Below are 25,262 nucleotides of genomic sequence, written 5' to 3'. Positions count from 1 at the left end.
CCATCCACTTTACTCCAGTCTTGACTGAATCAAGGCAGTGAGACTGGGTTGGCTATAACCTAGCCTGGGCTTGACAAAGCCGAAGGCCCACGGCTCAGCAGCAAGGCTGGGTCCAAGCAAGCTCTGAGCTGAGCAGTTCATCAGTGTTCAGCATTGGGGTTGGAATCAGGATCTCACGCTAGCTTCGACTGGCTTCAAACTCCAGGCACTTCTGCTTTAGATTCTCAACACTAGGAGTACTCACCTCTACCACCGTGCCAAACCAAATTTTACTTTTGAAAACGGCTTCATGAGGTTCATTTGTCCCAGCTGCTTTCCTGAATGCTACCCCAGAAAGGCCTCTTGGATGCCACAGCAGCGCTGAGATCCAGGGCACCTGGATGACATCTAGAGGACTAGGCTAACCTAGCTTAGACCAAAGACTTCCAGGACTCAAGCCCTCTATGGAGCTTAAGTTCTTGGAGTGAAGTGGCCTCTGGAGGCTTTAGGAAACAGATGCCTGCAGTTCTTACTCATCCAGACGGCATGGCCAGCAGAGCCAAAGGCCAAGCTATTTGTGGCTCCAGCTTGTATTTATAATTGGCTGTCCAGTGAACTTGTGACGAAACTCCTTGGTGACAAGGTATTGCCTACGTCAAGTTGGGATGTGGGCACGAAGTGATCAACTACATGTGCTGACCTTGCTTGGAGTGCTAGCTGCAGGACCACTGTGCTGCCCTGGCTGGGGGTTTCTAGGCGCCATCGTCTAACAATGGCTCTGGATCTGGTCCATAACTTGGCAGGATGCCTTGGACATCCCAAAGGAATGTCTCTGAGGACTGTCCTACCTGAATGTGGGGGCTTTAATAGTTATTTGCTCTGAGGACAAAGGTCCGGTGTTCTGCAACTGTAAGCAGGGCCAAGAGCAGAAACAATACCTGCCTCACACACACACACACACACACCCCGACAAGCAGATGGGTCTGGCAGTAGTAGACGTAAGATACTACAGAGGAGAGCTGTGACCCTCTGCACAGTAACCTGGGTTTATCTCTACCTTAAGAGCCCCCACCTTTTTTTTTCCAAGACAGGGTTTCTCTGTATTATTTTGGAGCCTTTCCTGGACCTCGCTCAGTAGACTAGGCTGGCCTCAAACCCACAGAGATCCGTCTGCCTCTGCCTCCCCAGTGCTGGGATTAAAGGCATGGGCCACCAACTCCTGGCCTGCCTTAAAGAGCCCTTTTACAGCAGGAAGATCCCAACCCCCCATCCCCAGGAAAAGCTCTGCAGGTTATCCCAGCTCCAACTTCCGATTAGTCCTAGGTCCATACGGTTGCATCCATGCACATCAGATACTTACAATTCCTAACAGCAGAATTACTGTTACAAAATATCCATGAAAATAATTAAAATGGTTTGGTCACAACATGAGGAACTATATTAAAGGGTTGCAGGATCAGGAAGGTCAAGAACAACTGGCCTAGAGCAAGACGCATATGCCAGGGTGACCCTCTCAGAGTAGGGAGAGACCATCAAGCTCCTGTGTTTACTCACAGGACCAGAGTATCAGTGGTCCATGGCTTATTCTCCCTGGTTCCTTTGAGCTAAGACTTGCCACATGTGAATAATCACTGGACACTGGTGTGTCCCAGGCTGGCTTCCAACTTTTAAGATTTATTTATTTATTATATATAGTGTTCCGTCTGCATGTTTGCCTGCAGGCCAGAAGAGAGCACCAGATCTCATTACAGATGGTTATGAGTCACCATGTAGTTGCTGGGAACTGAACTCAGAACCTCTGGAAGAACAGCCAGTGCTTTTAACCTCTGAGACAGCTCTCCAGCCCAGCTTCCAACTTTTTGAGGTCAGCCTGGTCTACAGAGACAGCCAGAGCTATTACACAGAGAAATCCTGTCTTGATACAAGCCTTTGATCTTAGTTAGCACTTGGGAGGCTGAGGCTTGTGGATCTCTGTATCCAAGGGCAGTCTGGTAAATATGAGAAGTTCGAGGCCAGCCTGGTCTACAGAGTGAGTTCCAGGACAGCCTCCAAAGCCACAGAGAAACCTTGTCTCGAAAAACCAAAAAAAAAAAAAAAAAAAAAGAGCTACACAGCGAGAAGACCCTGTCTCAAAAATAATCAAAAAGCGTAACATGCTAAAATCAGGCTGGCTGTGGTAGAGTGAGACTGTAGCCTATGTGAAATGCTGGATTTGGTGGGTGATGGTGGTGAACGCCTTCAATCTCAGCATTCAGGAGACCAGAACGGTTCCAAAGTTACAGAGAAACCCTGTCTTGAAAAACAAAAACCAAACAACGAAAACAACAACAAAAAGGCAGGGTTCAATGCTCAGCACCACAAAACACCAAGCCAATATTCAAGGTCTTTATTTAACTGTAACAGCAACCGTTGGTGAGAATTTTTCCCTTGTTCCAAACACCTGCCAGCTTGGAAGGACAGTAAGAAAACGAACTGTCATGGACTCACACAGGACTGCCTTAGGATCGCATGGAAACTGCCACTGACCATTGCTGACAGTGAATGAAGGGAGGTGAGGGGCAGCACATCAAGGGAACAAAGTGGGAGGACCAAGGAAAGCGCTGGCAGCCTCTCAAACTCCATTCCACACGGCTGAGGCTGCAGCAGTGAACAGGGGGGTCTATCAGAAAACACCAAGACTCTTAAACCGGACAACTGGGAATCGGAGTCCACGGGCTCTTCACGTTGTCTTCTTTGAGGCATTCTGGAGCTGGCCCAGGTGCCATGAAGTGGAGCAAAGGCACTGGCGTGAGCCAGTGTGGTCCTGCTGGTGTCCCCAATGTCCTATCCTCCAGTCATAACCCCCAGGCCTGGGCTGGGCAGTTTTTAAGACTGAAACGGAGAGGAAGGGGATATAGAGGCAAGAATGGGCCTTCTGTGCTGGATTCACGGAATTGTTTGCAATGCCCTGCATTTGGTCTGAAGCCCTGGTGGGAGCTTCCTCTCGCTGCCACCCTTGTACCTCAGACAGGTAAACAGGCGCTTGTATCCACTCGGAACTGGTTCAGCTCAGTAGTCTTTCCTACTTGGCACACAGTATGGCCCACTAGGGCTACAGGAAGAGCCGAGCAAGCAGAGAGAATCCACAGACCACCCGAAGACTTTGATAGTTAAGCTCTGCCAACAGGAACCAGCTTCCAGGACCTGCCTAAGGTAAAGCTACAGTTTCAGGGGGTAGGGAAGGTATCTTGATTGATCAACTGGAAAGATAAGGATCTGTAAGTCATCCTTACAGTCTTCAGTCAAGTTTCTGTGAGCTAGCTTCAATCAAGCCCACCACTAACGTGGAAACCATTACCAGAGCAGGAAGCACGCCTGGATGATACGCACCGAAGGGCTGCCCCAACTGCCGGAACCCAAATTCCCGTCACTAAAAGCCTGTCACCAGCAAGGAGCTGTGGGTAATCATGCCCTACTCACAAGTTCAGACAGAACCCTCTATTCCAAGAAGAAACGGTGTTCCTCCACTACAAATCCCACCTTCCACGGTAAGGATGGGTCAGTGATTGGGTTTTCGCGCATTAATAAATAGGTGCCGTGGGCATGGAGTCCAGAAAACACACTAAAGAACTACATGAAGACAGTGGTGCCTTTCCTCTAGAGGAAACAAAAAGGGTGCCACACCCCCTCAAGCATCCAGCACCCAAGATGGAGATGGGAAGGAGCTACCAACCCTGAAACATGGCTGCCAACACCTGAGTCTTTTATTCTTGTGCCCAACTCACAGTGGCAGTCTGTCTATACAAGCAGGCTGGATAGACTCTCAGTGGAACACAACCGAATTGTCAAGGTCTGAGAGGCCCAAGGAGACAGCAACACAGGAGCTCCCATCCCCCCCACTCCCTTCAGATTAGAAGGAAACCCACCCACCACTAGTACCTGAAGTACATACTAAACAAGTATGGCTACAGAAAAGAAAATGCTAGAAAAGACAGCACCAATTCAAACAAGAGCCTCCATCTAAGGATGGGGAGAATGGCTAGCAGGAACAAGCAGACATTCCATGAGATCTGAGCTACCTCTTAAGCTCCTCCTACAGGTGAAAACAAGACTGCTGCTTTTTAAGAGCACATGCCCAGGAGGCAATGGGCTACTTAGCATGCTGCACTGACCATGGCAATCAAGCACATATAGACATCTGCATTCTCAGGTGCCCCTGGCTTAAGGAGAAGTTGCCCTGGGTGGGACACCTTGACCAATGCACAGACTCAGGTAGCACCTGGCCATGAACTGCTTTCTGTTTTGCAGCTCAAGAACCTAACATCCAACATCCTTTGCTTCCTATCTGGCAAGCCCTGCTCCAGTTAAAAAAAAAGCTTGTGTGGCTGCACAGACATGCCCCCAATTCCTTTTGTCAATTCTGGACTAAAGACAGAGGGGTAAATGACGCTTAAAGAGGCAACCTCAGAACCTTGCAAATGCAAGCATTCTTGAGAAGACAGGCAGACAGGATGCAATGGATCTGGTAATCTTCATTTCCTGCCACTTCTCTTAAGACAAACGGGTAGCTTTGGGGGAAAGAGAAGTCTGTCTTTTATCTCAGTTTGGTCCTTACAGGGCTGTTTTGATAGCAATGTGCACCCAGCTTATGGCTGTGGCTGTCCTCACTTTCCTGAGGACTACTTTCCTCCTGTTACGGGCATGGTGGTTTAAAGGCACTGCAACTTTCTTATCTACCCCCTTCTCTGGGGTCAGTCACTCAGGAGGAAGCCAGGTGCTATGGCATGATACCTACCCAACAGAAACCCATCTGGGGAGTGACCAAGATGCGTCTTCATGAGACCCTATGCTAAAGCCCCATGCTAAGCAGTCCCCAACCCTGTTTCAGAGACACCAACAGGTCGTGTTCACTTCTCTAAGACATTAGGCTTGCAGGTAATTTGTTACACAGCAGTAGACAACTCATATAAACTTTTGCTTAGAAGCCAGCTTTTCCACTCCAGTGCCCTGGAGAAGGCAAGGAAACTCCTACTTCAGCAGAACATGAGGGCTGGGAACTCAGAAGGAAGGGCACTGCTGGTGTGTCCCCTGCTAGGGCTGGAGGTTCTTCCTCATGGAGGTTGACTGTCCCAAGCGCAGACACATATCCTTCATAGAAATGGCACAGACCCTTACTAAGATAGCTGTCCCACTCAGGTAGGTGGGAGGCTGGTAGATGTCCTCCACTTAGGTCTCCAGCTGTGAGATTCTCTGAACACCCAGAGGTAACCCCCACTGGACCCTGCTTACTAGAAAATGGCTCATGAGGCATGGCACAAAGATGCCTTCTGTTGGAAGCTTATTTCTTGTCTTGTGCAATCATCTTATAATGCTGATTTATGGAGGTCAAAGAATGGGTAGTGGTGACCTTCATATAAGGCCTGCACCAAGCAGTGAGGGGTCCTGGCAGAGGACATAAGGCTAAAAGCCTCCTGTACCATACAGGTGACACTTCAAGGAATACTAGATATGTCTTCTGATTGAGGGGAAGGGGTGCACATGCAGGCTCCCCAAGATGGCAAGAAAAGGGTAAGTTTCTCGATCCTACTCAACAGCCTTCCCAGTTGTGGGCCCAGGAGGCCACTCTGCTGCAAACCCCCATTCAATGAGGGAGCAGGTGCTCTGCACACTCACACCTCCTCACTGCAGCTGGGGCCAAGAGTCCACAGGGTGCCACCACCAGTGTGCGAAGAACCATGAGCCTTGCTCCTGAAGAATGAAGCTCCAGGGTACAGAGGTCCTGAGCAAGCCGCTCATGCCACTGGCAGCACAACTTTTCCCAAGACTCCAGGAAATAAAATTTGGAGTTTAATTGAAAACATAACAGATACATTTAACAAAGAAATAAAACTCTTCTGATTATCAACTTGGAGACTCCAAGAATTCCCAAACATTGGAGACCCAGCTTATTCCTGAGACAGCGACCGTCACAGAGGGTTGCAGTCCGAGCTATTCACATTGTGTAGCAGAAAACAAAACCAAGTTCTGCAGATGTCCTTCCTTCCTTTTTCCTAAAGTCTTCACAAAATAGGGTCTTTCCATGGTTCAAAGGAAAAACAAATGGTTTTCTTTCCCAGTCAATGGGATCTGAAATCTTACTAAGAGGGCTTAGATAGACATCCAATACAACCAGAAACTCCCAGGACACCAGTGGCTGCTGTACTGTCTTCCTTTAGGAGGACGGATGCAGAAACCTGTCTATCAGGGTCTCTCTCCTGGGATCACTGTGTCAGTCCACAGTACCAGGAGAGTGGGTTGGGGAGGAGAAGCAAGAGAGCAAACAGGTAAAGGAAAGGAATGCAGTTTTTGTCAACAACTCATAGCAGGGCAGACTGGTCCAGTTTCACAAACCACCCATTCTACACTCCAAAGAGCCCCCAAACCTGAGCACAGGAAGGCGCTCAGAAGAAACTATGAGACACAAAGGACAGTGAAGACAGCAGACTTGCCTAGGGATATGTTTTTTTAAAATAACCTTCCTAATACTGGAAGATGTTTTGTTAAAAAAGTTGTAGTTCAAAATTGTACTGAAAACTTATCTAAAAATAGGTCTGTAGTCATCTTAAAAATAAAAGGTCTCTCCTCTGGTAAGAGAAGAGACAGATATTATCAGATACCAACATGTGAGGTACCTTTGATGTAGATTTGGAAAATGGTCTGGTGGAAGAACCAGAAGGAAAGAGAGTGAGGTTTGAAAAGGGAAGGAGGAGGATGAAGGAGGGAAGCAGGAAGGATGGAAGAGGGAAGCAGGAAGGATGGAGGAGGGAAGCAGGAAGGATGGAAGAGGGAAGCAGGAAGGATGGAGGAGGGAAGCAGGAAGGATGGAGGAGGGAAGCAGGAAGGATGGACTACACTGAAAAGGGCAAGGAAGGGGGAGGAACACACTTTTTTCAGCCCATGCTTCTCTCTCGGCAGCCAAGTACAAAGCAGATTCAAAGGAGGGTGTGTGTGTGGGTCAACTTTAAACTCAAAATATAAAACTGCAGTATAGCAAACCTGCTAAGGTCTACCAGGTTTAAACCATGACTACTGAAGCTGGCCACCTGTGTGGCTCAGTCCTCTTCAGAGGCCACAGCACTGGCACTTCAAGTGACTGCTCTGGGAGCAGACAAAAGTCACAGGTTTCTCAGAGTGAAGAGAACTCTCGCCTGCAAGATGCAGGAGGAAGAGTGGCAGACAGGCAAAGACCAGCTGGTCACCCAAGGGTCTCTTCAGGAGAAGGCTTAAGAATACCCATGCCAATGAATTAGGTAAGGGAACAGGGAGATGAACAATCACATCCAAGACAGAAGCCTTCTTCCCAGAGAAAAGGAAGGCTGATGCCATGTGTCCCAGGAATGCAGTTGGAGCTGCAGTAGGTACAAGAGCTGAGCTCCAGTACTGAAGACAAACACCTCCAGGGGTAGGACAAGCAGCTCATTGTTTATCATTCCCCCAAATGGTTTAAAGATCCCACATCCAGCACTGAATCACCAATGGGATGTAGGGAGGGAAGACAGAGAGCACAGGCAGAGCAGCGGGCACCAAACCTTCCCTCCCCAGATACCCCAAGCAGAGGTGCTTCTTAGAGAGTCCCTGGATTTGGGGCGAATCTGAAGGGGGCAGGAACAATCTTGGGAAACGACCAGGGAAGCTATAGGGACTGCTTTCCTCTGTGGACCAGCTGCTCAGTTCCACAGAGTAATCCAAGGGCTTTCATCCTAAACTTAACTGGGCAGGGGCAGGAGACAAGGGAAGATGTGGTCAAATGCAGCACATCTTCCACCATTCGGCACCTACAGGGAGGGGAGAGGGAACAGCCACTTCTTGGTTCACTGCGTTCCTACTGGCCCAGTTAGGTCGCATGGGCTGCGCGCTGCAGCCTCCTTTGACTCTGCAGCAATCAGATGTCCATTTCAAACTGAGCTTCATCTCCTGGTTAGAGGGAAAGAAATGGGAAGTTTAGGACAAAAAGAAATAGCAAAGCTGTTTTCAACAAATTTTTCTACCTGCAAAGGGCAAAATTAATAGAAACTGTCCCATTCTCTGGGGCCTCACAACACCTACTCCTAAGTGTAACACTATCACTCAAATTCAATACTTAAATTTTGGGTGAGCCTGAGATACATAGCAAGACCCTGTCTTAGCAACAAAACGTCATTTATTTTGTTTGGCTGATCAATCTCAACTGGGGGTAGGTGTGGAGAGGGGAGTGGTCACACCAGGAAAGGTACAAGGGGATGTTTCCAGTTGCTTTTCCACAGACCAACCACACAGCAGCTCCTGGTCACTCAAGTGAGCACTATTCTAGAGGCTCTGCATGGACACTTGCAGTGGGGGACATCAACTTACACCCATAATTCAGGCACTCAGGAAGCTGAGGCAGGAAGACTGCTGTAGCAAGTCTGAGGCCAATCTAAGCTTCATGGTGAATTCTTTGTAGCCTTGGCTAAGAGCAAGACCATGCTCCCCAATCCGAAACAAAATGAAAGCAAAAAACTTCAACTGGAGCAGCAGAGAACATAAAACCTTCCCTCTTCCCATCCGTCTTTCCCTCCCTCTCCGAGACAGGGTTTCTCTGTGTAGCCCTGGGTAGCCTCAAACTCAGAGATCCACCTGGGATTAAAAGTGTGTTCCACCACCAGCTGGCCAGGTTTATTTTCTGAGCTTGCTGGAAACAGGAGGTCTAAGATTCTGCTTTGGAGTATATGTGTGCATGTGCACATTTGTTCATGCAAGGAGTTTGCAGGGGCAGCATGTGTGTGCATTGTGTCTATGTGAGGGTGATCCCTAGCAAATAAAGACTCCTCCAGGCATGGTTCTAATTCACTTTTGCGTTACCATCCTCTTTTAAAAGACTGGGCCCTGGCTGGACTCCAATTCACAGAGATCTGCCTGTCTCTGCTTCCTGAGTGTTGGGACTGAAGTCATAAACCACTACATCTGGCTCCCATCCCGATTTGTTTTCCCCCAAGCAACTATGTGGAAACTGAAAGCATCTTAGTAGATGTTTAGGAGGAGAGGAAACACACAACTGAAATAGCTGTGCTCTGATGAAGCAACATTTCCCAGTCTGCAGTAAACTGACAGTCCACCCCAGCACCACTCCCCAGCCCAGCCCCTCACCAACTGCATGCTTCCTGTCGTGATTGTTCAGGTTGTTCAAGTTGTTCACTTCTACTTTGGAGTCTTCAATTAAGGTGCCAGGGCTGGTGACTCCAGGGATATTGGGCAGATGGCAAGGCGGGGTCTGTGCCATGGGAGAATTACGCCGATCCAACAGAAACTTTCGGTCATAAATGATTCGAGTTCCTAAAACACATGATTGAAGAATTTCAAATAAATTAAGGCACCACCAACACAATGACTATTGAAGCTGGCTACTTGTGAGGCTCAGTCCTCTTCAGAGGCCACAGTTGGGCATTCTCAGGCAGATCCACCAGGTGGAGGCCACAGCACTGACACTTCAAATGACTTCTCTGGGAGCATACAAAAGTCACGGAGTATCTCAGAGTGAAGAGAACAGGTAGGAAGAATGGCAGACAGGCCAAGATCACCCAGAATCCCTTCAAATGCCACCTAACCCTTAAAGGCATCAATTCAGACAAGAGGGGAGCCTACCCTCTCCCCATGAAGAGGGTAAGGTGCTCTGTCCCCTGGAAACTCCTGTTGGTTCTTCAACACTCAGCTCCAATGCCACCTCTTCTAGGAAGTCACCTTCCCTCCCTCCCCTTCACGTGTTCTCTTCACATCACTCAACATAGCACCTTGTGAGGGACGCCTGTCTACAACGGACTTCAAGCTCTATATGCCAGCTGGGTCTTATTTATTTATGTTTCAATTTCAAATCACGCCGCCCCTCCCCACCACCACCTCTTTTCCTTTCTCCTCCTTCCCTTAAAGAAATTTAACCTGGGTTGGGGTTTTGAATCTAAATCTTGTCTCAGCCTTTACCTACTAGACTAGACCAACAACTTAACTGCCAAAGAGGTTTTTCTTTTTAAATTTATTATTTTATGTGCACTGGTATTTTACTTGAATATATATCTGTGTGAGGGTGCTGGGAATTGAACCCAGGTCCTATGAAAGAGCTTTTAACTGCTGGTCCATCAAAATATTTTCTTTTTTATCCCCCCGTCCATTTTTTTGAGATATGGTTTCTCTATGAAATAGTCCTAGAACTTATTCTGTAGACCAGGCTGGACTCGAACTCACAGAGATCCTCCTGCCTCTGTCTCCCAACTACTGGGATTAAAGGCATGCACCACCACCCAGTTTAAGATAAAATTCTTAATGAAAGAATAATTGAAATAAAAAAATGAAAAAAAGGGAATAACTGAATATAAGTATGTGAAAAGACAGATAACCACCTTCTATTAAAGGCTACTCAAAGCAGCGTGGAGGCTGTCTTCCTCCCCAGTGAGACAGAACACTGTATTTCTTTAAACCCGGCCCTAAGGATGGCTTAGCAGGTAGAGGCACTTGCTGCCAAGTCTGGCCATCTGAGTTCAATCCTGGGTCTCACATGGTGGAAGGAGACAGTCTGTCCTTTTGTAAAACAAGATTTAAGCCTGGTGTTGGGTAGCACACACCTTAATCCCAGCATTTGGAAGGCAGAGGAGGTGGATCTCTGTGAGTTCGAGGTCAGCCTTGTCTACAGAGTGAGTTCCAGGACAGGCTCCAAAGCTACACAGAGAAACCCTGTCTCAAAAAAAAAAAAAAACAAAAAAAAACAACAACAAAAAAAAAACCCACAAACCAAGATTTATTATTGTTAACTTACATAGACTATTTCACCAGCATGTATATGTGTACTGAATGCACCAAGAGGCCAGGAAGCAATGGATCCCTGGAACTGTAGTTACTGATGCTATGAGCCACGTTACAGGTACTGGGAACAGAACCAGGTCCTCTTGAAGAGCATTCAGTGCTCTTAAAACACCAAGCCATCTCTTCAGCCCCAAAAGTTGTCCTTTGACCTCTGCACACACTATGGCAAATATAAGCCCATGACACACACATAAATAAAATATAGTAAAACAAACACACCACTTCCAGTCAGAGTCAGCTGAGGTTACCTTAGTCAGCTGAGCATCCTTTACCTGGCAGACTCAGGAAAGCCTGTTGCTTACAAGTTGCCTTATAGGCAGTGTTCATAATCTCTGAACTTGAGACTGAGCAGGGGACTGCTAAGAGTTCCGAGCCAGGCTGGACTACAGCATGAGACCCTACCTCAAGGCTCCCAGCTAAGCAAACAAGTAAGTGCACATCTGAAGCTCCCAACTCAAGTTGCCAACAAGTGCATATTATCAGGGGGCTGGAGAGATGGCTCAGTGGTTAAGAGCAAGGGCTGCTCTTCCAGCGGTCCTGAGTTCAATTCCCAGAAACCACATAGTGGCTCATAGCCACCTAGAGTGGAATATGATGCCCTCTTCTGGTGTGCAGGTGTACATGGAGATAGAACAGTCATATACATAAAATAAGTATTTAAAGAAAAAAAAGGGTGCATAACATCACAAAATCTTCAGAAAAACACAAAGCAAAGCCACAAGAAGAGATCACCTTATACCTAGTAGGATGTCCATTGTCAAAACCACAAGAGATAAGTGCTGACCAGGATATGAAAAGGGGTATGTTGAAGGCACAGTTCATTGGGCACAGGCACTTTGGAAAATGGGATGGATGGATTCCCAGAAATTAAAAACATCATTTCTACAGGGTTTACCAATCTCACCTAGGGTGTAGCTCCAAGGAAATGAAACTGGTAGCACAAAAAGACAGAGTCACTCATAAAGGCAATTCACTGTCTATCAGAATATTGGGGGGGGGGGGGCAGGCAGGAGAACTGCTACCTGTATGAGGTCAACCTGGGCAACAGGAAGTGAGACTTTGTTTCAAAAAGTCAGCAAAACAAGCCGTGTATAGTGGCTCATGTCTTTAATCCCAGCACTCTGGAGGCAAAGCAATAAACAAACAAACAAAGCAAGCCAGTTATCCAAAAGACAACAACAAAAATAGGACAGGGAGAAGTAAAATACTTGCATTCCCTGCTTGAAAAATAAACTAGAGTAATAATTCTGACAGACATCTGGATTATGAGCAATAAGGCATCTAGATTACAGAAGACTTTGACTATGAAATTTGAGAGTAGCTGACATGGGACATATCTGTCATCGCTGCATCCAGCATGGTTACCTGGTGCATTTGACAACGAAAACAACAATAAGAACAAAACTCTCAGTCAGCCACACTCTGTGCAGCTGACACTGCTACACCAACTCACTGTGCCAAGGTTGGCCCTGTGCTCCTCCAAGTTCCTCTAAGGTGTTCCCATGACACAATACCACAGATAGCCTGAAGGTTTCTTAGTGATGGGGTAGTCTGATAGGAGAGACTAGGTGGGAGAGAAGCTTACAATCATCCCTATTTAGGAGGACACTAATCTTGGCATCAGAGGCCAACCCCTCATGCTCTCATCTGTACTTGAGCTCCCCACCATTTAGTCCAATCATCCCGCATGTGCATCAGAGCTGCTACACAGGAATTGTGGTCATAACGGATTCTTCTCTAGTCATCCCAACTGGATACTTCTAACCTGTTTGGAAACCCATGTCTGGTCATTATTGCACTATGTAGTAGAGTAGGTGCCAAAGGCTGAAAAGGGTTGCAATGGTCTTTTGTAACAACGGAAGAGAGCTTCAGTGTGATTAACTCTACACATTTGTTTCACAGCCCTATTTGGAGGGGTGAGGGGGCTTTTGACAGGGTTTCTCTGTGGCTTTGGAGGCTGTCCTGGAACCAGCTCTTACAGACCAGGCTGGCCTCGAACTCAGAGATCCACCTGCCTCTGCCTCCCGAGTGCTGGGATTAAAGGCGTGCGCCACCAACGCCCGGCTAAGAAAACAAATTTTTAAAATCCCTGGTTGGGGGCTGGAGAGATGGCTCAGAGGTTAAGAGCACTGACTGCTCTTCCAGAGGTCCTGAGTTCAATTCCCAGCAACCACATGATGGCTCACAGCCATCTGTAATGAGATCTGGTGTCCTCTTCTGGCCTGCAGACAGACATGGAGACAGGATTATTCATAATAAATAACTATTTAAAAAGACAATGGGATGGCAGTGGGGGCTTTGGGTGGGGTGCTCAGGAGCTGGAACAAAACTTTAAAAAAAAAATCCCTGGTTGATCTGGAACTTGTAGTAAACGCCACCCCCCCCCCAAAAGACACAAAAATCGAGTTCTAAATGCTGGGCTCATATGTGCCATCACTTCAGGCCTAGTGTTCAATGAGATCCAATATGAGTTTGTTGTTACTGCTTGTGTCAAATCTAAGAAATTACTTGGTTTATGAGTTCTGTTGTCTGTTTTTCTCTAGGAACTCTATCTGTGAACTGTGGATCCAAATTGTATTTCTGTGTGTGGACAGCCAGTTGTATAGGCACTGTCTGCTGAAGAGAGGTTCCACATGAATGGCTATGGCACCTCTACTGAAGATGGGTGGGGCACTGAGAAGGCACATTACTTCTGGCTTCTCAGTTCTTCCCACTGATCCACATACAAATGCAAACCACACATCTGAAACCAGATGAGAGTCCTCCAAGTTTGGCCTTTCATTTTCTACAGCTGTGTGGCTACTTTAGGTCCCTAGAGTTCTACATGAACTTCAAGGCTGCTCCCAAAGATGCAAGCAAGCTTGGACTGACTGCCCCCACTGTGTGCATCATCTCCTAATGTGCCAACAGCAAGAGCCTCTTTTTTTTTTTTTTTACGAGACAGGAGGCAGAGGCAGGCAGATCTCTGTGAGTTTGAGTCCAGCCTGATCTACAGAGTGAGTTCCAGGACAGCCAGAGTTGCACAGGGAAATGGTTAAAAAAAAAAAGAAAAAGAAAATTACTATTTTGTAGTTACATCCCACATGGGACACATAAAAATAGCAATTAACAACCAGCATGTTAGTGATTAACAAGCACCTGACCATTCCAAACAACCAAACTATTCAAAGAAAAATGTTAATTACCAGGAAAAAATTCCTTTAATTCCTAAACGGATATTTGTGTTTATGGTAAAGAATCAAAGACAATCTATTAAAACTTAAAATATTTCATATCTTTGACACACATGAACTTACAGACATACTTTCTAAAATTTTTTGTGTGTGGGGACAACAGCCCCCATTCTGCTCAGCATAGCCTTGAACTCACAGCAATCTGCCTACCACCCTTAGGAATTCAGTGTGTGGACTACAGAGTAACTAGGTGTAGAGTACTTGATTAGCTTATGCAAGGCTCTGAATTTGAACTCCAGCACATCAGAAACACACAGAAAGAGCCGTGCTTGTGTTCCCCAATCGACACAGAAGAGGACTAACCAGGGCAGCAGAGCCCACAGAGAAAGGGGTCTTTCAAACCAAAGGGTGGTTAGGTGGTGAAGTCAAGAGCACTTGAGAGCATGCTCAAAGTTCATACAGATCCAGCACTGGGAAAGCAGGCAGGCAAACTGAATTTCAAAAGAAACAAGACCCAGGCCATTGTGGCTCTCACCTTCAATCCCAGTACTTGGGAGGCAGAGGCAAGCCTGGTCTAAAGAGTGAGTTCCAGGGCAGTCAGGGCTGTTACACAGAGAAACCCTGTCTTGAAAAACTAAAATAAATTAGCTATAAATGGCGGTGGTGGCGCACGCCTTTAATCCCAGCACTCGGGAGGCAGAGGCAGGCGGATCTCTGTGAGTTCGAGGCCGGGCTGGACCGATAGCCTCCAAAACAATACAGAGAAACCCTGTCTCATAAAAACAAAAAAACAACAAATAAAGAAAGAAAGGAAGGAAGAAAGAAAGAAACAAGAGCCAACAAGATGGCTCAGTGGGCAAAAGCACTGGGTGCACAAACCTGAAGCCCAGAGTTCAATCCCTGGACCCCACAGCAGGAGAAGTAACTTCTAAAAGCCATCCTTTGATGTCCACAGTCACCTCAGCACACATACCAGTAATACAGTTAAAAAGAAATAAACAGGTTGAGATTGATGGCACATGCTTTTAATCCCAGCACCAGGTCTACATAGTGAATTTCAGGCCAGTCAGGACCACACAGACGATCATGAAATAAAAACAGAACAGACAACAACCACCACAACAAAAAAACAGCAGCACTTGGCAAGCAACCTTGGCGATCTGTGGGAATTCTTTCTAAAATTTATTTTTAGCCCACTGGTGATGGCACCTTTAATCCCAGCAGAGGCAGGTGGATCTCCGTGAGTTCAAGGTCAGCTTGGTCTACAAAGTTAAGTTCCAAGACAGCCAGAATGTTACATGGAGAAACCCTGTTCTGAAAAACCAAAAATAAAACTTTTAAAAATTACTTTTAGTCTTTAATTATGAATACTGTGTTTAGGTATGTTTGCAAGAGTGCATGTGTCCAAGGAGGCGTTGCTCTCTTGGAGCTGGAGTCACAGGAAGCCTGATGCGGGTGCTGGGAACAAAACTCCAGTCCTCTGCAAGAGCAGTACATGTTCTGAACCACTCCCCCTCTCTGCCCTAACATATCTTTAGCTGTAAGGGTGATCAAGAAATCAGAAACAAGATACCTATCTAGCAGCCAGTGACTAATGCATTCAGAAGAAGGCTGGGCCTCCCCTACCCCTTAATAACACAGAAGGAAGATGCAGAAACATGTGAAGGATTATACAGAGTTTATTCTTTGAGCTTGGGAAGGTCTGTCTGCCTGCACCAGAATCCAGGGAAAAAAGCTTTAGCAAACATTTGTTCTTCACAGAGGCCCTCGATGAATAATAGACTGTTAAAAAGTTCTGTGGCTGGTAATCCGAAGAAAACTAAAAGCTGCCTAAGCCAGAGGCCCCCTAGGAGAATGGTGGTGGCCAAACCACATTTACTTTGCTTAGTCACTAAATCCCTGAAGTACTAATAAAACCAAAAAAACGAGACTGTTTTTATGACAACTAGAGGCACAACTGGAGTGTGAGGCCTTGATAGTAGAAGGTGACTAAGTGTTGTGGCAAATGGAGACCTCCAAAGTTCTGTGGATGGTCTACCAAATCCTTTAAGCCCATGCCCCAGTAACAGGGAGCAAAGGTTACCAAATCCAAGTACTCAAGGATGGACCCCATCTCATCACTGCCTTGAAGAGCAGCTGACAGAAGACCTCTTTACAGATAAAGAAATCAATTGACACAGGAGACAGGGACAACAATTAACACAGGCACTCAGGCAAATCAGGCAAAGCCTGGGTTGCATAATGAGCTGAATCAGGTGTTCTCTAACGTTAATGACAGGGGGCTGGGGATGTAAATTGGTAGAATGCTTGCCTAGCATTCACAAAGCCTTGGTGCAATCGCTGCACAAACATAAACAGGGCATGGTAGTACATGCCTGTAATCCCAGCACTCGGGAGCAGAGGCAGGATCTTAAATTCAAGGTCATCAAAGGCTAGTTAGTTCTGGCCAGACTAGGCTACTACAGACCTTGTCTCAAATCAAAAAAGAAAAAAACAAAACCACCTAATAGCAATTCCAAACAAATGGTGCATGGCCTATAATCCAACCCACCCCACCTAGTGAGTTTCTGGAAATCTGAGTCAAAATGAAGCATCTCCACTACTGTCTGCATTTAAACATTCTCCTGGAAATAAGCTTTCTCCACAGTAATACCTGGAAGAGAGTGCAGGTTGGGTCTCCCAGGCTGCGGACTGTATCCTGGATCAAGTCTCTGGATTGAATCTCATGTCCTATGTTGTCAAGTCTTGGTAATGCTAATGATTACTATCCATCATTGCTAGTGGTGTGGGGAAAACAAATTCAATTTAGGCTTCCAATCCAACTATTTCCTTCTCAAGTTCACTTCTTTTAGCCACTTCAAAACAACCTATTACCACCCTCCATTTTTCTCACAATGAGGAGTATGGATACACCCACCCATGCTACTGTTAGCTGCTGCTTATTTTAAAAGTTTTAGGAGTTGGGCATGGTTGATGGAGGCACAGAAACTTAATCAAGAAGGCAGAAGCAGGTGTATCTTTGTGAGTTTCAGACCAGCCAGGGACATCATTGAGACTCTGCCTTAAAATCTACCAGACCACGCCGGGTGGTGGTGGTTCACACTTTTAACCCCAGCACCCAGGTGGATCTCTGTTGAGTTCGAGGCCAGTCTAGTCTACAAAGCTACACAGAGAAACCCTGTCTCAAAAGACCAAAAAAAAAAAAAAAAAAAAAAGCCACCAGACACAAAAGCCACTTCACGTCAATGCACAGTGGAGCCTGCCACACTCCTGCTAAGTACCTCTGAATCCACAGAGCAACATCTATCCTAATATACAGTCAGTATGCCCACTATAAACACAAAGGCATTTCCAAAGGAATTAAAATTGAATGAGATATTATGACTTTAATTCCAAAACCTGGCAAAGAAGACACAAGAAAAGTAGACTAACGTCCTTTGTAAGTATACAAAAGTCCTCAACCAAACCAACAAACCAAATTCAGCAACATCTAATGAGGATTATTACTAGAACCAAGGGAGATTTAGCCAGAGTGTGAGGCTGATTTGACATCTGAAAAGTCAATTTATGGAAGAGATCTTTTTTGTTTTGTTGCTGTTGTTGTTTGAGACAGGGTTTCTCTGTGTAACAGCCCTGGCTGTCCTGAATTCTTTCTAGGCTAGGCTGTCCTCAAACTCACAGAGCTCTGCCTGCCTGTCTGTCAACTGCAGGGAATAAAGGTGTGCACACCACTACCCAGCTATGGAATATATCCAAAAGAATAGTTGAGTCACATGATCACCTCACGAAAAGAAAAAACTCTGGATCTAAGAGGATCACTCAAATGGCAGAGCTTCCCCAAACCACATCCCCCAAAAGACCCCTAACATTTTTTTTCATGATTATATCCAGCAAACTAGGAATAGAATTCTTAGTGAATTTCCTCACCTTCTAGTAAAAGGTACCTGTAAGAATCCACAGCTAAGATTTTACTTCATGGTGAAGACTGCTTTCTCCCAAAGATCAATGTGCCACACACCACCACGCTGAAGGTCCTACCCAGGAGAATCGGTCAAGAAACCAAATACGCATCCAGAAAAGGATGGAGACCTTCATCTGCAAATAACAGGAAGCCACATGACCAGAATTGTTATTTCCCGGTTTATTGTTGCTTGATGAGATTTTTACTTTCTCAAACTACTCAGTGAAATGAACAAATTGTATTTGTCATGACATCTGCCACAGAAATCAAAACAATCATTTATTGAAATGAAAACATGCAAAGATTTCTGAGCTTTTGGTTTGAAGCTATAGCCTAGGAACCAGATGAGGCAGTCTTTAAAACTAGGCTCTTGGCATGGGCTGGTGGCAAAGACCTGAAATCTACCTTGGTTGCTGAGTCAAGGGAGAAAGAAAGTTCAAAGTCAGCCTAGGCTACAAAGTGCCTTCAAGGCTGACCTGGGCAACTTAGCAAGATCCTGTCGTCATCCCCCCCCCCCCCAAAAGGTAACAGCCTAGATAGAAAGCCACTGAAAGAGAGCTCTTAGGAATTGTAATATGGATGCTGAAGTATAGCTCGGCACAGCTGAGGCTTCTGTGGAGGGTACAGCCCTTCCTTACAGGGCTGGCCACCGGGAGCATGGTCACGATGCTCCAGTGAGTACTACACATGCAACACAAAGTGGATTTCCTTCTCCCGCTTTTGGGAGGAGGTCTTCACAAAGGTGGGTGGGATGGCTGGGAGGACTGGGGAGTCAGTGAGATTTGGAAGCATGATACGAAATTCCCAAATAATGAATGAAAATATTATGTTGGAGGGGGAAAAAAGAACCTTAAAAAAAAAAATCAAAAGCTCACCAGTTAGTCAATCAGTGAGTTCCATTCAGTGAGAGATCCTGTCTCTAAAACTAAGGCAGAGCATATCAAAACACAAACAACACAATGATGCATGTATGCACACATACACACAAAACCAAACTAGGAACACTCAGGATGGACACCCCTTGACAACTGACAAACGAGGCTTTTGCTTCATTGTTTGTGAGCTGCCAACCTCAGACCCCAAGTGCTAGAATTACAAGAAAGCACCATGAGCTCAGGTAAAGAATACAGGTTGTTTTTTTTTTTTTTTTTTTTTTTTCGAGACAGGGTTTCTCTGTATTGTTTTGGAGGCTGTCCTGGAACTCGCTCTGTAGACCAGGCTGGCCTCTAGCTCACAGAGATCCACCTGCCTCTGCCTCCCAAGTGCTGGGATTAAAGGCGTGCGCCACCAACGCCCGGCCATAAGAATACAGGTTTTTAAGTGGCTTCAAAAAACAAAGTAAGGTCAGGTATGGCAGGCAGCACACAGGGGGCAGAGGCAAGCAGACCTCTCTCAGTTTGGCATACTTCGTGAGTTCCAGGATAGCCAGGACTACAAAGAAAGACCTCATCTCAAACACAAACACACACACACACACACACACACACACACACACACACACACACACACACACACACACGAAATCTGACAAAGTTGGAAATGGCAGCCTATGTCTTACCTACAAGTCTCAACAGATCTTAGGTCCTATAAATAGAGAGTCAAAAAATCCCCACAAACATTTGCTCACCCTGAAGACTTAGAACTAGGAAGCCCTGCAACTAACTCACCAACAAACTCACCAAGGGCCCAGGTCCTTTCCCCTCCTGCTCATCAGATGGAACAGCTTCCAGCACATAACTGTCTTTACTGTGTGATTCAAAAGTCTTTACATACACAAACTACTATATGCAAACTAACTTAACAGAATCCACAACCATGCAAAAATCCCTCGGTGACACTGCCTTTAAGACTCCAGGCCTGGAAAGGTTCTGCTGAATGACTTTGGGTGCAGATGTCAGTTTCCCTATTCCTTCTGAGGGATGGTGGGTAGAAGACAGCGCTGCACCAGAGACAGCAGCACTACCTTCGCTGTCACCCCACATCTGACCCGATCCCCTCTCCCAGTGCTGCCTTGACAAGAAATGTCCTTAGCCTTTACCAGGCTTGCAAAGCCAGTCCCTCCAAATCCAGTACAAAAACTGAAGGGCAGACACCCTGGCAGAATGCCATTCATCCCACGGCAGTCTCTAACATTGAGGCAAGCAGCTGCCTCACTTTCCTGGCATAACAAGGCAAAGTGTGCGAAGTGCATCTCTCACTTACAATAATGAAGTGCTGTGGCTAAAAACTGAAGTTAACAGGCTGGGGAGATGGCTCCGTTATATAAGAGGCACATAAGCGTGAGGATCTGAGTTCAGATCCCTGGCACCCACGTAAAGAATGTGACTCTGGGCGGCCTGTATTCCCAGGGTGAGCTAGTGTGTGGGGTGGGGAGGTGTGGGGAGGTGTGGAGAGGTTTGCTGGAACCTGCTAGCTAGTTAGCCTTAGCTTAGGTTCAGCAAACCCAGGCTGGGTAACAGACCCTGTCTAAAAGGAGAGTAAGCAAGCAATGTTTTCCTCTGGTCTCTGCATGGGTCCACAGAGGCACACACAAGAAACAGAAGAGATCGGAATGAAGTTAAAGAAAGTCATTTTGTTGGCTCAGAATAAACAGGCTAAACTCACTGAGAAACTAAACCATCCCTGAAGCTCCAGAGCACAGCTCATTCCTCCAAGAAAGGATCAGTAGAAAAAGAAGGTCCTCCAACACACCCCCCCTTTTTGATACAGTTCACTTTAATCTAAAGGGGATTATTTTTCCTTTTTCATGTCTTCTCATTTATTTCCAGATTCTTCCAATGGTTCGTAGGTAACTCTGCCCTAGGAAACCAATAGCAGCAGACAGGCAGGAGCCAGTTGGCAGGGAAGAGACAGAGAACACACAATTTCAGGCCACAGTGATTAGTGGCCCTCTGCTGCGCCTGTGTCCACTGTTCTTTTCCATAAATGAGAACGTGATTGAGGAGAGGAGCAGAGAGGAAGGCTAAAATAGGTCACTATACTTCTGCTGACCCCAGAGCGTTTGTCTCAGGAAAAAACTGAGGAGACAGATGTTGCTAGCTAACATTCCAAAGGTAGAAATGTCTTGAAAGGTCCGCCAACTTCCTTTCCCTGGAAGGTAAGCATCTAAGATGGTGGCGGAAGACACTGGGTAGTGATGAGACTACTACTATTCAAGGCTACCCACTGACATGAATTGGCTGTACAATACTAATCAGTTAATTTCTTTGGGTCTCGGGCCATTTGATTCTAAAGTGAACACATTAGGGTCCTCCAACTAACAGGACTAGTATACAAGAAAGCTCAACTACTGGAACAAGCTTACCTTCCACGAAGGCAGAAGCAGCTTGTACTGGAAGAAGTGATGTCCACCCATTGCTCCATGGGTAGACAGGAGAAAATGAAACAAACTTTCCTCTCCCTGAGTAATGAGCAGAGTCTCTCACACCAGCAAAAGCAACTCAAGATGTCACAGCAAGTATGCTTTTAGCTCAGCTCTCATTTCCAAACCACAGAGGAGAGTTTTAAGAAACCCTCCAGCTATCTGGGTGGTGGTGGCAGCAGCAGTAGTACCACACACCTTTAATCCCAGCACTTGGGAGGCAAAGGCAGGTGGATCTCTGTGAGTTCGAGGCCAGTCTGGTTTAGAGTGAGTACCTGGACAGGCTCCAAAGCTACACTACAGAGAAACCCTGTCTTGAAAAACAAAAACAAAAAAGTTGCTCTCTGACCTTCACTGGCAAGACCCCCCCCCCATAATAAGTTTTTTTTTTAAATGAGTATGTGTCTGTGAGATATATGCCATGTATGCAGATGCCGGCGAAGACAAGATGAAAGCAAGACATCTCCAAGCTGGAGTTACAGGTGGCCCATTGTGGGAGCTGGGAACTGAACTCAGGTCTTTTGCAAAATTGGCAGGCACACTCTTAACTGCTAAGCCCTCTCTCTAGCCCTAATAAAGACCACCTTAAAATCATTCCAGCTAGACAATGGTGACACGTGCCTTTAATCCTAGTACTCAGGAAGCAGAGGCAGGCCAATCTTGGTGAGTTCAAGGCCAGCCTGGTCTACAGGAGTTCTAGAAAGCCAGAGCTAAAACACAAAGAAACCCTGTCTCAAAACCACTCCAACCTCCAAATCATTCTAAAGGGGAAAAAGTCAGTAAGCATTGTCTAACTGAACACCACTGAGCTACCTGCTATAAAAGACTGCTTAGCCAGTCATGGTGGCTCATACTCTTAATCCCTAGCATTGGAGGCTGAGGCAGGTGGATTGCTCAACTTGAAGCTGGCCTGGCCTGGTCTACCACCAGCCAAACAGAAAGCAAGCCCTCCTGAATCAAAATCCTAAGACTGCTGGGCATAGTGGCCTTTAATGCCACTACCTGTGAGGCAGAGGCAGGCACATCTCTTGTGAGTTCCAGGCCAGCTGGGGATATATAGTGAGACCCTACCTCCAAACAAACAACTATGTGCAGAAGCTCTGTAGACGCAGGCTGAGTGATGACACTGTCACGGAAGAGTAAATGAATGCTTATGGCAGACCTTCCCAAGCTTTTTAGAACTACTCCAAGCTTCGAACTTTAAAGCAAGGCTTAAAGATGACGTGCCTTTTCCTCTTTTGAAAGAAGAGCAGCAAGGTGTTTGAAATATGACCATAGGGTTTTCCCTCTGGATCTTCCCTCAAGAGAGCAAGATTAACACAGTTAAAAGTGTGGTTCCTCCCAAAGTCAATTAGAACTGAGTGCACCTGTTAGTGTGGCATGTGCTCTGAACTTCTGGGAGCATGTGCATTTTACTGACCAATACCACAAAGAACTCGAGTAAATTACAGATCTCTCTCCACCACCTTGGAAATATTTTTTGTTGTTGTTTTGAGACAGGTCTCACTAGGTAGCCTTGGGAAAGCAGTGTATAAAATGGGCTAGCTTTGAACTCACAGAGATCAACCTGCCTCTGTCTGCCAAGTGCTGGTCACTAATCTCTTTATTTCTTGAAAGTTATCAGTTCAAATTAAGACAATTCCATCTGGGTCTGACCAAGATTTTTCCTGATTTTTGGTTCCACCAGGTATGGAGGGGCACACACACCAACAAACCCAGCCCTCAGGAGGCTAAGGCAAGAAGAACATCATGGGTCTGAGGCCAGCCTGGATCACATAAAGAGGGATAAGTAGTATGATGGACCATATGGTGAAACACCACCTCCAGAAAGAAAGAAAGCAAAGAAAGACTAAAACCTGCTGGTCTTGAATAGACCAAATTAAAAAGGTTTTTTTGAGCAACTTAAGCCACTGCCCCTTCACCAGGATCTCCACTGTTCTACAGTGGACTTGTCTTATGGATTCTTAAACCTGTCTATCCATAAGGAATGTCTTCCTTTGCCTGGGTCATTTTGAAGGTCTTTCAGGACATTCATTCCTTTCTCTAGACTGCCCTGGCTGGATCCTCTGCCAGGTTTTCTCCTAGATTTGTTTGCTTTCCTTTCCCCTTCCTTGTTGGGTTGGTTTTTTGTTTGTTTTTTTGAGACAGGGTCTTACACAGTAGCACAGGCTGTCCTGGAACTCATTATGTGGCTGGGGCTGGCCTTAAATCGCAATTCTCCTGCCTCTTCTAGCAGGAGTAATGGGACCACAGCCTCAAACTACCACGCACAGCCCCTGGATTGCTATCTCTTGGTGTTGGCAAGGCGGTTCTTTATTCTGTGCCCTCCTATTGCACAAGATTCCCGGAGGGCCAGGCCCAGTTGCAAGTGATTGGTTGAAGAGAACTTAGGAGCCCTGCCCCATGGTCAAGACTACCAACCCCATAGACTGCAAAAGCTGCCAACCAAATCTTCGCCGGCTAACCAAAGGCCAACCCGCTGGGTCACCAAAAGAAGGCAAAGTTCTGAGATTAGAAAAGGAAGGCTAGTTCCCTTCATTAAGACCCTGAAGATCCCTTTCCAAGCTCCTCCCTCTAGAGAACAGCCCAGAAATGGGACAAACAACCTTTGTGCTTCCTTCTCCCGTGACCAATACAACATGTTTCACCTCTTCTCTAGTGTTGAGGGTAAATAGTTCCGGGCCATCTTTTGAAAAGCAACCCCAGGAACCTCCTTTTTCACTGCCTCTTTCTACAAGCCCCTTCCCTAGGATCACGCAACCTAACCCGCCTAGTGTGCGCTGTTTGACAAAGCCCCCTTCCACAATCTCAAAGATGCTCTCCCAAAAGCCCTGGGCTGAAAGCTGACAGCGCCTCTACCAGAGCCAACAACTTCGGGGCTACCACAGGAGGCATTTTATCCCCCAGTTCTCCCAGCCTGGGGCTCCCCCACCCTATGATGACTCCTCCAGCAAAGTAAACAATGCTGTCAAAGGAGGATAACACTGGGCGAGGCAAGCCAAGTGCATGCCAGCCTCGTCCCGGGGGCTCTCAGCACGGTCAGCTAAGTCATCGTACCGTTCCGCGCCGGACCTCCCTTCTCGTTTTCCCTCCCTCGAAACCCGTAGGGCAGCTCCAGAGACGAGCCCCACTTCGCAGAGTGCACGCTCTGCAGCACACAGCCCGCCCGAGCGGCGGACGTCCCCGGGAAAGGAGAGGAAGCTGTAGTTCGAGTATACAGTGCCACGCGCCAGCCGCGATGGCGGGCAGGCCCGGACGGCTCACCTCCCGGCGTGGTGGAGAAGAGCGTCCCCCCCGGGCGTGGTACAGTAGTCCTGAGGTAGCTGCGCGGCGTCGCTGATGGCCACGGTGCGCGTGGGGATGGCGCGGCTCTGGCTGGGCTGGTGGCCGCCGCCTGTCGACGCGGACATGGCTCAGGCGCGGGCTCGCGGCTTTGTGCGGCGGCGGCGGCGGGACCCGGGAGGCTCTGGCTCCTCGAGCGGGCGGAAGAGCGCGCTGGGCTCTCAGCTCGCCGGCTCACGCTCGCTTGGTCCGCTGCACTTCCGCTCCCGCCGCCGCCGCCGCCGCCGCCGCCGCCGCCCGGTCCTCCGGCCTCCGCCCGCAACCTCAGCAGCACCAGGAGCAGCAGCGGCAGCAGCGGCAAACGGTGATTACCGGAAGCGAGCGAAGGCGGGAGCAAGAGGGAGGGGAGGGCAATATGGAGGGCGGACGTGACGTAAGGGGGGCGTGCCGAGGGAAGGGGAGACGGGGACCTGAAGGCGGGGCTGAGCCGAGGAAGGCTTGAGCCTGAGGGTGATCCCGGAAATCTGAAAACAGGAAGTAAGCGTGAAGGGTGGGGCCTTCAGGGTGTGCTGGGCGGGACTTGGAGGGGCGGGACTGAGTTCAGTGGAACCAAATGGAAGTGAATCTGAGTGTGAGTGACTAAGGAAGGCGAGGAAAGCTTTTGTTTGTGGTGTGGCGA

General features: G+C 47.2%; 1 protein-coding gene across 1 annotated transcript; it reads right to left on the bottom strand.

Annotated features, from left to right (window-relative positions):
* Positions 1-2,350: 2,350 nt before the first annotated feature.
* Positions 2,351-24,978, bottom strand: Eif4ebp2 (eukaryotic translation initiation factor 4E binding protein 2). The gene is given in 4 exon segments (XM_005070836.4): positions 2,351-7,911; positions 9,103-9,288; positions 24,566-24,599; positions 24,601-24,978. Coding segments are annotated over 4 exon segments (363 nt in total). The 5' UTR covers positions 24,712-24,978; the 3' UTR covers positions 2,351-7,879.
* Between the last annotated feature and the right edge of the window lie 284 nt (positions 24,979-25,262).

This window comes from Mesocricetus auratus, unplaced genomic scaffold (genome assembly GCF_017639785.1).
Source record: "Mesocricetus auratus isolate SY011 unplaced genomic scaffold, BCM_Maur_2.0 Super-Scaffold_100027, whole genome shotgun sequence".
NCBI lineage: Eukaryota > Metazoa > Chordata > Mammalia > Rodentia > Cricetidae > Mesocricetus > Mesocricetus auratus.
The sequence above is the reverse complement of the archived record's forward strand: the minus strand, read 5'-3'. Positions and strand labels throughout refer to the sequence as shown.